This window comes from Megachile rotundata, chromosome 15 (genome assembly GCF_050947335.1).
Source record: "Megachile rotundata isolate GNS110a chromosome 15, iyMegRotu1, whole genome shotgun sequence".
In the NCBI taxonomy this organism is placed as follows: domain Eukaryota; kingdom Metazoa; phylum Arthropoda; class Insecta; order Hymenoptera; family Megachilidae; genus Megachile; species Megachile rotundata.
Window position 1 is genome coordinate 9,349,431 of NC_134997.1, and position 12,081 is coordinate 9,361,511.

General features: G+C 40.6%; 2 protein-coding genes across 5 annotated transcripts; both read left to right on the top strand.

The window, feature by feature from the left end:
- Window positions 1-1,390: 1,390 nt before the first annotated feature.
- Window positions 1,391-5,306, top strand: LOC100881969 (uncharacterized). Of its 2 annotated transcripts, none has more exons than XM_003703504.3 (2): window positions 1,391-3,464; window positions 4,975-5,306. In XM_003703504.3, exons 1-2 carry the CDS (start codon window positions 2,549-2,551, stop codon window positions 5,304-5,306), a joined length of 1,248 nt encoding a protein of 415 aa, XP_003703552.2. In that variant the 5' UTR covers window positions 1,391-2,548. The 2 variants fall into 2 exon arrangements, 1 of the variants encoding a protein (XP_003703552.2); XR_013040609.1 differs by lacking the exon at window positions 1,391-3,464 and adding an exon at window positions 3,934-4,093 and having other exon boundaries at window positions 4,975-5,106.
- Window positions 5,307-5,308: 2 nt separating this feature from the next.
- On the top strand, window positions 5,309-9,675 carry LOC100881713 (uncharacterized). Of its 3 annotated transcripts, none has more exons than XM_076540145.1 (5): window positions 5,309-5,826; window positions 5,880-6,160; window positions 7,009-7,243; window positions 7,735-8,066; window positions 8,983-9,675. In XM_076540145.1, the coding sequence occupies exons 1-5, from the start codon at window positions 5,699-5,701 to the stop codon at window positions 9,231-9,233; spliced, it is 1,227 nt and encodes a 408-aa protein (XP_076396260.1). In that variant the 5' UTR covers window positions 5,309-5,698; the 3' UTR covers window positions 9,234-9,675. The 3 variants fall into 3 exon arrangements, with proteins under 3 accessions (XP_076396260.1, XP_003703712.2, XP_076396261.1); XM_003703664.3 differs by having other exon boundaries at window positions 5,312-5,826; window positions 7,006-7,243; XM_076540146.1 differs by having other exon boundaries at window positions 5,314-5,826; window positions 7,006-7,243; window positions 7,735-8,054.
- The last annotated feature ends 2,406 nt before the right edge of the window (window positions 9,676-12,081 follow it).

The window sequence follows — 12,081 nt, forward strand, 5'->3', positions numbered from 1 at the left end:
TTCAGAACCCAGAGATGTCCACATGTCATCTAGACATCAGACTATCTATTGATCTACGAATCTAGCAATCTAAGAATATTCTAAACATCACATGTCACCTTTCCCTCCACATTTAAAACACGAATCCCTGACATCTCAGCAATATCCAAAATAAAACAACCCCTGCCACACCCTCAGAATTCACCACATCCATTCATCGACCCCCAATAATTAATTTAATCCAATTTTGCAGTGCCTTTTAAACTCAGCCAAAGGTGAGCCTGATGAAATATGCTTGCAATTACCCCTGGCCTATTATATAGTTTCTGAAATATGTAAGCAGAGGTTCAAGTAAATTTGGGATTTATAGCTCAATCTCAACTTCATAATGGCTCGAAAGTTTTCGCGAGGCCACGCTACTGCCTTCCCCTAAATCGAGCTCTTTTCTTGTTCCCAAAGAATTTAGATATGCGTACACGAGGTGTCTAATAATTACGAAGGTAAGACGCGACGTAAGAAGTTCAGCAAAACAGGGGGTGAAAAGTGAATGGGACGTGTAAAACCTGGTCGTAATTAAGCTGTTGCCCTTGAGCTTAAGCTCCTTAGAGGTTTTCCGGCAATGAAATTTCCGCATACCCGTCAACGTCTAATGAGGGGATTGCGGATGAAGTTTCAGACCAGGAAGGAGCAATTAGGCGAGCGACTGTGTTTGCAACTCTGAGAAACCTCTAAACTCTAAACAGTGCTCTGTGATCTTCGAGGATTCGGTTACAGTCACTGCACAAGGATTCAAATGTCCAAGTTCATGTCCAAATCTTGGACATTTGGGGGAGTACGTAATGCTAATCTATTTATTATAAATAGGGGTTGAACAGGTAGTTGATGTTTAGTTAAACAAATACCAGGTGACATTTTGGTGAACAAGTACCAGGTGACATTTAGATGGACAAATAGCTGTTGACATTTAGGTGGACAAGTACTAGATGACATTTAGATGGACAAGTAGCTGTTGACATTTAGGTGGTCAAGTATCAGATGACATTTAGGTGGACAAGTAGCTGTTGACATTTAGGTGGACAAGTAGCTGTTGACATTTAGGTGGACCAGTACCAGGTGACATTTAGATGGACAAGTAGCTGTTGACATTTAGGTGGACAAGTAGCTGTTGGCATTTAAGTGGACAAGTATCAGATGACATTTAGGTGGACAAGTGTTAGATGACATTCAGTTGAACATGTAGCACATGACACTTAGGTGGATAATTACTAGAAGACATTCAGTGAGGCAAATACAAGATGACATTCAGTTGGACAAATACCAGCTCAGATTCAGTTGAACAAGTACCACATGACATTCACATGACTATGTACCTGATATGATCAAATGCTACTTGATATTTAGATAATCAGATACCAAGACTCAGCTGATCAAGCACCAACTACCAAGTAACCTAAAGTCCTGTCAGACTGATCCCCACAATAACCAACCACTCCACAACTATTTCTATATCTCCCAAAAATCTGAATGTCCACATCAGTCCTAATCAAAACATCATAACCCATAAAACAGAGGCACCAAGTGAATTCATCAGCAGCTGGTGTCTCAATCGTAGTCCCCGCAAGAAAGATCGCAGGACAAAATTAAACGACCTCATCATCATTAGAACGCAACCACCTAATTACCGGAACGTCTTAGAGACGTTGGATGACATCGTCGACGAACGCAGACAATCGAGGCAAGGAGAACGAGACACCTCGGTTTCTTGTGGCTGTGGTACGCGCCCTCTCCGTGTCTGTGAAGGGGTATGAGTCTGCCTGGGAGAAAGCTTATTAATGGGGGTAGGTTGGGAGGGAATAGCAGTTGGGACGAAAGGCCTAGAACAGTAGCATCGCGGGGAAGAACGAGCACGGGCCTTGAGAGCTGGTGGCTGGTGGAGGGTGGAAAAAAAGTAACAGACTCCCCGCAAATAACCCCCCACGGGGTTGCCGGGTGGGCGTGTCCTGTCCGCGGGGTGATGGCAGAGCTCGGCCAATGGCGTCGCAGCTGGGTTGCCGCGCCGACGGCTTCCTTCGTCGAACGAAAAAATATTGACCGCGACGAAGGGGTATTCTGCGGTCCATTTGGGGGTTGCGGAGGTGAAACATAACGTCGGACTGATTGCCGGCGAACGGGCGCAGCGGGCCGGGAGGGGGGTACTGCCGGGTGAATACCCCCCTCGTCACGTACGGGATCATTAGCCGGATATCCTTAGTCCTGCTGGCCAACCCTCTCTGATAGCGGTGATCCTCGTGCCTGACATCATTATCCTGGGACGCTGTGCAGCGCCAGCGCGGTTCGGCCATCCTGAAAAGGCTGCTGCCCTAGTCGTCGTTCCAGTTCGATTCCTCGTGTTTTGCACCTGTGAGCTCGCCGAGTGACTTTTCGTGATGTCAGTGAGCGAACTGTGGTTCCGTGGAACGGCTTCATTGTGACACGCAGTGGCGAACCACCCTCGACGATGGTGAACTGTTAAGTGAACATTGTCCGTCGAATACGATACTGCAATTCTTCCAGCGAGAGTTCTGCAATCATGGAACCCAGTGACCCGTCGGGACGACTGACCGTCGAGGATCTCTCAGACTGCAGGAGCGAGAGCAGCCACTCGGAGACGCAGCTCAGAGCTTTTCAGGACTACGAACGCATCAAGGAATTGAATCTGTCGGTGGAAAAGTGCAAGGAGGACCCCCAGTTAGAGCCCAAAGACTTCCACCTGCGGTTGGAACCTGGCAGGACCTGCATCCGTTTCGAGGAGTTCGAGAATGCCAGCAGGAGTCTACCAATGACGTTGAATAAAGGAAAGGACTTCGGTTACATTGCCAACACGTTGAACGAGTATCCCCTGGACAGATCGAACGACGACGAGTCCATGGAAGCTGCCAGCCTCTGCAGGACCAAGAACCCGACGGCTAAGGACTTGCTGTTCAACCTCCGGGAAAACAGACACAAGAACGCTCATGCTGGTCTGTCGTTGGACAGGTACAGCAAGGATTTAAACTTCGCGGTTTCCGAAAAGGACATCAAGGATTTTAGCCTCCTGAAGAACTATAGCCTCGATCGAATGAAGGAGTTCAATCTGTCGCTGGACAGGATGAGGGACGGTCACATCGGCAATTTTGCGTTGGAGAGACTGCGGGGAGGAGCGGGTCTGCTGGAGAATCCTCCGATTTTGGATCATGAGTTGAAGAACATTCAGATGCAGCCGAGGAATCAGGATTTGGAGGCTATTGCTTTGGAACGGATGCGACGATCGCATCTTCTGGGGACGGAACTCTCGGCACAGAATTTGTCGACGCAGTTGTCGCATCCACATTCGATCACTCAGATGCAGCACTCGCAGCAGCAACAACAACAGCAGGCTAAGTCGTTTACCATTGATGCTATTCTGGGGTTGAGGAATAATCCGAGGGAGAAACGGAATCAGCAGCAGCAGTACAGGAAGCATCAGGGTATGAATAAAATGTTTTATTACTGAAGAGAACATTTAGGTTTTTGATTGATTTTATGTGGACCTTGACTGCTATGATCATTGGCCCATTAGGTTCTTGAGTTTGGGTGTTTGAGTTTGGGTATTTGGGTATGTGATATTTTTAATTTGTAAGTTGGTAGATTATGGTTGAATTGTTGGATGTATTATGGTGGAAGGATTATTTGTAGATGGATTAGGGTTAGAATTTGTGAGCTATTGAGAATGTGGAAAAGATTAATAGAAGATAGAGTTAGCTGTAATACGAAAATGTGACAAGAAATAATTCATTCTTAATTCAAAATTGATAATTTTATTTCTCTTTCATTTTGATAAATTATTAACCATACTGTTATGAATTATAGTAGACTCTTGTATTATACTCGTATTAATTTATTGCTAGAACCTTGACATAAAAGGTTTCGAGGTAAGTACCAAACTTCAAACGAGTATGTCAAAAACAAATGCGACAGTTCCGGCGAAAATTTGTTGTATCGATCGCTGACATAGTTTGCAAAATTTCTGTTAATCTCGATAGACACTAGCTTCATCACAAATTGTTACTCAATATTTAATCAACATTGTAATAGCTTCTCCTACTGTATTATCGAGGTATGAAACTGGAACTGATATTTTTCTAACCTAACTTGTTACTCTCATATAAATAAGTTTATGAATTTTGTATGTTCTTTCAAAACTTGTACTTCAGCATCTCTTTTTTAACTGCAACCTTGAAATCCTCTTTTCTACATTTTGATCTTCTTCTTCATTTTTATTTTCGATTAGGGATGAAGATAGCTTTGGGAATCTTTTGTGTTGTAGCTCAAGAGGGTTCTATTAGAATATTCATTTTATTCTTAAGTCTTCAGCATATCATCCAAAAATGCAACCTTGAAATCTGCCTTTGAACTCCGAACTCTGACTTTGAACTCTGAACTGTGACTTTGAACCCCAATAAGTAAACTTAATTCCCCTAAAAATGTAGAAACCTAACACAACCCTTCAGTATCTCCAAAACATCAACTCTGAAATCTACCTTTGAACTCTGACTTCGAACCGCAATGAGAAAACTTTAATTCCCGTAAAAATGAAGAAACCTAACGCAACTCTTCAGCATCTCCAAAACTCGAACCCTGAAATCTGCCTTTGAACCCCGAACTCTGACTTTGAACTCTGAACTGTGACTTTGAACTCCAATAAGTAAACTTAATTCCCCTGAAAATGTAGAAACCTAACACAACCCTTCAGTATCTCCAAAACATCAGCCCTGAAATCTACCTTTGAACTCTGACTTCGAACCGCAATGAGAAAACTTTAATTCCCGTAAAAATGAAGAAACCTAACGCAACTCTTCAGCATCTCCAAAACTCGAACCCTGAAATCTGTCTTGGAACCCAGAAATCCGACTTGGAACCCCAAACTCTGACTTCGAACCCCAACGCAAAAACCCTAATTCCCCTAAATAAACCTAACTCTAATCCTTCCCCCCGCAGGTCAAGAAGGCAGCACAAAGAACGGCGGCTCGAGTTCGTGTTCCAGCGGCGGCGGTAAGCTGAAGAGGGTCCGTACGATCTTCACAGCGGAGCAATTAGAGCGGCTAGAAGGCGAGTTCGCTCGCCAGCAGTACATGGTGGGCCCTGAAAGATTGTACCTGGCACACGCTCTGAGGCTGACCGAGGCCCAGGTGAAGGTCTGGTTCCAGAACCGACGGATCAAGTGGCGGAAACACCACCACGAGCAGCAGAGTCAACGAGTGCACGAGTTCCAGCGTACGTTGAACTCGTCGCTGGAACACGAGGACAGCAACGAGACCGACAAATGGTGAAGAGCGACCGTGTTCCTCGATCGAGAAGCACCACTTCGTTTCCTCCTTTCCCCCGTTCTTTCTTCCGTTGCACGACAATCGGCTCATGCTGATTGGCAGAATGAACGCACTCTGACGTCGCTGTGGCACCTTTTCCTGTGTTTCCGGTTCTTCTTTTGTTCTTAGATCCGTAGTGGAACATGGTGTTCGAAGTGGACCTGAGACTCATTTAGGTGGTCCTCAGAGCTTAGGTGAAGAGCTCAGTGAAGGTTTCTTCAGATCTTGGTGGAGACGAATCTGAAGATCCGGTGACTTATTAAGTGTATCGAACGATGAAGTAGGACATGTAAATTGTTGTTGATTAAGTGAATAGACTATTATTTTTCTGAACGGTGAACGACGAAATCGCAAGCATGAAACAGGTAGAGAATTACTCAAAGTCAAAGTACGTGCCACGATCCTTTTCTGACACCAAGGATTCGCCTGATTCGTACTGGAAGTACGCACAGAGGAGGAGTCAGTCGTTTCCTGTTGGAAGAAGGTAAATTTGTATTTAAGAGTTTGTAGATTTTGTGTAATTGTGGTTGTTTGAAGGAATCCGGAAGCGGTAAGCTACTATTCCTCTTCGACTACTTACAAACCGAGGAGTCACGCGTGTTCCAGTCCGACGTACTCGAAGTGCGCCTCGATTCACGCTCCTGAAGCGATCCATCATCAAGGTCACTGTAAACCTAACAGGGATAAGCATTATACCACGTTCTCGCCGGGGAGGAAGAGGTATGATGAGGAGGTGGAGAATAATGAGAAATTGAAGTATATTCATGAGGAGTCGGAGAACTTTACGGACAATGCTGAGGAGGACGCTGATGAGGAAGGTATTGGGTTTAGGCTAGGTTAAGTTGAGTTATGTAGGGTAGATTTTATAGATGTCTTTGACCAAATTCTGTATTTGTAAATTTCTATTTTTGGAACTTTCTTTTTGTTCTAATTTTTGTTTTATTCAATTTTTGTGTAGTTAAGTTTCTGTTATTTCAAAGTTTCTATTTCCCCAAATTTCTACTTATGGAAATTTCTATTTCCTAAATTTCCACTTCTTCAAATTTTTACATACGCAAATTTCCATATTCTGAATTTTCTACTTTCCCCAATTTCGATATTCCCAAATTTCTATATTCCCAAATCCCTACAAATCGAATTCCCACGTTCCCAAATTTCAACACCCCCAAATTTCTACTTTTCCTAATTTCGACATCCCCAAATTTCTATGTCCCGAATTCTCATGTCTCCAAATTTCTACACCCCCAAATTTTCATATTCCAAATTTCTATTTTCCCCAATTTCCATATCCCCAAATCCCTATGTCCTGAATTTCTACATACTCAAATTTCTACTTTTCCTAATTTCGACATCCCCAAATTTCTGTGTCCCGAATTCTCACGTCTCCAAATTTCTGCACCCCCAAATTTCCATATTCCAAATTTCTATTTTCCCCAATTTCCATATCCCCAAATCCCTATGTCCTGAATTTCTACATCCTCAAATTTCTACTTTTCCTAATTTCCACATCCCCAAATTTCCATCTTCCTAAATTCCTATCTCCTAATTTCCATCTCCCTAAATTCCTATCTCCCAAAATCCCACATCTCCAAATTTCTACCACCCCTTATTCCCAAATCCCCGTTTCTACACCCCCAAAAATAAACCTTGAAAATTACTGCAGCAGAGGAAGAACACGAAGAGGCAGGTGAATTCTTAGATAAGGATTACGAAGGTCAGGAGGGGGACGACGAAACGGAAGAAGAATTTCTAACTTCCCAGCAGCTGCACAGAGGTCAAGGTGTAAGTAAAAAGGACGCGTTGAAGCAACAAAGATGGAGAACAGTCGAGCAGGATCCACGAAGATTTCGCTGCCAGCAACATGTGGATTTAGCTTTCGCTGGACACCCGTCATCTCCCAGGTAATAGTTTATGAAACTCGTGAAACTCAACCTTGAAACTCATATTTTTGAGTAGTATTTTAAAGCTCAAAACTTGTGGTAGAAAATAACTTCAGTTCTCTATTATTTTGTTTCTGGTTACATATCTAACAATTTCAGAATTAAATTTAAATAGAAAATTCAGAATTTATATGTGGATGGAGGTAGAAGCAATTTCATGGAGTCTATTTTATTATTTCACTTTTATTTTATTTATTTAACTTTTGATGTTTTACATGAATATTAGAAGTAATGTAGAAATAGTTTCATCAAGAAATTGACTAAATTAAATTTAAATAGAAAATTAAGAATTTATATGTGGATGGAGGTAGAAGCAATTTTATCAAGTCTATTTTATTATTTCACTTTTATTTTATTTATTGAACATTTGATGTGTTACATGAATACTATGTATACTACTAATACTAATACTACTAACACTGCAACGTAACATATGCATACATGTACGTTAGGTATTACCATAACATGGCTGAGCACGAGGTACCCGAGCCCTTATCAGATGAAGACTTCGTCCTAACCTCCCTGAAGAGTCCAACGAGACGATCGCCTATCGACTATCATCGATGGTCCAAACCTGATCGATACGATGACGATGCGTTACCGGTTCAGTCGCCTCGTCGTGCTCGCACGAAACCGGAGATTGATCTAATAGACCCAGAGAGCAGGAGATCTAGGAGATGCAATCGCTGTGGAAGTGTGGCCAACCGGAAGGACGAGCTGCCGAAAGATGGCTACCGATTTGATGATCGGAATCCTACCAAAGGACCTATCGGTAAATTAGAAGGTTAGAAGGTTAGAAAGTTAGAAGGTCACAAGGCTAAAAGGTTAGAAGGTTAGAAAGTTGGAAGATTGGAAGGTTAGAAGGTTAGAAGGTTAGAAGGTTAGAAGGTTAGAAGGTTAGAAGGTTAGAAGGTCAGAAGGCTAAAAGGTTAGAAGGTTAGAAGGTCAGAAGGCTAAAAGGTTAGAAGGTTAGAAAAGAAGGTCAGAAGGCTAAAAGGTTAAAAGGTTAGAAAGTTAGAAGGTTGGAAGGTTAGAAGGTTAGAAGATTAGAAGGTTAGAAGGTTTGAAGGTTAAAAGGTTAGAAGATTAGAAGGCTAGAAAGTTAGAAGGTTAGAACGTTAGATGGTTAGAAGGTTAGAAGGATGGAAGGTTAGGTTATGTTAGAAGATTAGGTTAGGTTAGGAGGTTATGTCAGAAGGTTAGAAGATTAGAAGATTAGAAGGTTGGAAGGTTGGAAGGTTAGAAGGTTAGAAGGTCAGAAGTAACCTTCTGGTTACTTCTTAAGGTTAGAAGGTTAGGAGGTTAGAAGGTTAGAAAATTAAAAGGTTAAAAGGTTAGAAGGTTACATTCACATCTTCATTAAAGGAAGAATACATTAAGTTTCAGCATTCAGTGTTCTCTTCATTAAAAAAGATCAATTGAAATTGAAGTCATTCAGATTTGAGTGATGTGCAATTTTAAATTTCATGATTGTTTTATTCAATTATGAAACTTGACTTACAACGTCAATGTTAAATTTGTCAAATTGCACTTAGGTGCCAAATACTTCAAACGTGTCACTAAATGGCAAATGCATGAATCAAACGTCCTATAAGATTTAGCTAAATATTGCCACAAGTAATAACCGAGTATCGTCATGACACAGTATTGCCACAAATTATCATTAATTTATTAACTTGATGATTTCCCGCGTTTTCCAGGCGACGAGGCCGAAAGTCACGAGCCAGGTTGCAGCCTGCGTCACAACCCGAAGGACTTCGACCTCTCCCTCTACTCAAAACCGCGTAAACCGCGGGACACGAAGTCGCCGATGGCCTACGAGGTTCCCGAGCACATGGACAAGTTCTGCGACTACTCTCGCAGATACCAGCGAAAAGAGAGCTACCCTGAGAAGATGAAGTGCATGCTGCACGGAACCGCGCGAGTACCCCCTCGCTACGTCGAGCAATAAACACTGAAGATTCCGGTGGCAGTAAATTTTCGTCCTCGTTTCGTGTCGTTTTCGAATTAGCCAGCCCCGAGAGACTTCTAAAATTCAAGATGTGATTTCGCTGTTGATCGTTTCCCTCCTACCGGTTCTGTAATATATATTTTTGTAACTGTCCTCGAGCCGTGTAGACGTCACGCTGGTAGAACAGATTGTACATAAAAAATGATTTAGAACCTGTCCCTTCGCTTCTCGTCTTCGATGTGACGATCGTCGATTCTAAGGAACTGTTAACCCGCACCAAATTGTATATAAGTGATCACACTGGATATGATTCTGCGCACACGTGTACGTGTACATGTGAGAATAAACCATCGAATCTGTACACATGTGGACTGCGATCTGTTACAACCTTTGCTCCCGATCCTTCGACTTCGTTGGATGTAAATAAAAATATTCGAATTTGTTTGGAGAGTTTTATTTGGGGGAGTTGTGATTGTGGAGAGGGGAAGATTAGAGGGTAATTAAATTTCTGTGTGGGAGATTTTTGAAAATTAATTTCTGTAATGGTCTTTTAGGGTTATTTTAACTGGAGATGTGAGAGATGGGTGGTTTTACTATAGGTTACTATATAGGTTAGGTTCTCCTTAGGATTATTTGTGATATTTATGGAATTTACATCGATCTTGGATCTCGGGGATTTTTCTGAAATCTATTTAGAACCTTATTGGAGCCTCCATATAGAAATTTGCAATTTTACCTAGGGTTAACTAATTTTCCTAGAATTTTCTTAGATTTTTTTCTGTGATTTCGACTCAATTTAGAACCTCTGTAGTTCCTCCACATCTTCTATAGTACTACCTGGAATTACCTTGAAAATTCCCTAGGATTTGCTTAAAAATTTTGTATGATTTCCCTAGATCTCCCTATAGCTTCCTAAATCTCCCTAGATTTACTTAACAGTTCCATGGAATTTTCCTAGGATTAATGGACTTCCCAAGAATCTACCATAAAATCTCTATCAAATTGCTTTCTAAAATTTCCCTAGAACTTCCATAAAATCTCCCTAGGGTCTTGGATCCTCTGTAAAATTTTCTTGAAACTTATTTAGCATTTTTTAATTTCCCTAGTGTCTATATAGAATTTTTAATATTTATGGAATCTTCTTGAAATCTGCATGAAATTTCCCTAAAATTTGCTTAGACTCTTACTGAAATTTCCCTAGAATCTTCTTAGAAGGTCACTGAAATTTCCCTAGAATCTTCCTAGATCCTCAATAAAATCTCCCTAGAATCCATTTGAAACTTCAACGAACTCCCTAGAATCTTCTTAGAAGCGAAATGAAATTTTCCTAGAATCTCCCTAGAACTACCATCGAACTGCAACAAAATCCCCTAGATACTGGAACCTTTATGAAATCTCCCAAAAATCAACCTCCCTAGTACTCCCCTAAAGTTTCCCTATAACAAAATAATCTGTCAAATCGTAAAACGATAAAAGTTGCCTATTTCACAATGAGTTAATTTTTTATCCATCAAAAATATAAAAAGTAATCGTGCGACTACGAAAACTGTCATTCAAGAGTAAAACGAAGACACCGTTTATTTTCTCCAGATACGCAATTGACACTAATTAATTAATGTCTTACGCTCTTTCCAGGATTTTATTTGCCTGGCCACGAGCCCAGGAACGGGGGTGGCTTTTTGTGCGCCCACAAAGGCACCGGCTTTCGTCGGAGCTTTTGTTTAAATATTAATAACGACCAGAAACTCTGTCGTTCTCTCGTCGAGTCGGAAGGCAACGCTTTGTTCAATTAAACTTAATATCTTTATTATATCGCCGCGTCGAAAGCGGATATTATTTATTGCGGTCGAAGTTGACGGCCTACCGAAAGTTACATAAAGATGTTTTAAGGTTTAAGGTGGTCGTTTGTATTTTGAGGTTAATCTGCATTAACTCTATATTTAACTCTATGTTAACTCTACATTTTACTCTACGTTAACTCTTTTCATGTTCACTTTTTATTTTTCTTCTCTGGTGAGGGTTATTCATTTTGCTGCTTGATATCTGGGCGTCCGATAAGTGATCGGTGGTCACTTGCAGGTTAGTTACTGGTTGATTTGTTATATATCTATGTTTAGAATTTTTTATTGGTTTTGAGTGAAGTATTAAACAATTTTAGGTATTGATTATTTGCATTAGGTTTTTAACTTTTAAGGTTATGTCACTTTTAGGTAATAATAGCTAGGTTAATAGTTAGGTTATATAATAGTGAATTTGTTTGTTGGTATGTTTCAGTTTTCTGTATTTCTAAATTTCTGCCTTTTCGGACTTCCGTATATCTAAATTTCCACTTTTCCAAATTTCTCTGATACAAATTCCAAATTTTCTTAATTTTGTGTGTCACAAGTTCCTACTTTCTCAAATTCCTATATTTCCAAATTTCAATTTTCCCTAATTTCTATAACCCCAAGTTTCCACCTTCTTCTCAATTTTTATAACCCCAAGTTTCTACTTTCCCTAATTTCTACAACCCCAATTTTTTACTTCCCAAAAATTCTCACACCCCCAATTTCTAGATCCCCAAATTTTTACATCCCCTATTTTCCACATACCAGTTCCCAAATTATCCTATCAAAACTCTAATTTCAAAATAACAATTGCACTAAACAAAAACTACAAAATCTCTATACAGTCAGTGTAAAAAGTATTCGTACAGCAATTAATTTCAACAAAAATGCTGTGAAACGTCATTTATTAACAAAATTTTAACAAATAAAAAATACACACATATTCTTAGATGTCTATGTATTCTATGTAAGAATGTGTATGTATTTTCTATTTGTTCAAATTTTGTTAATAAATGACGTTT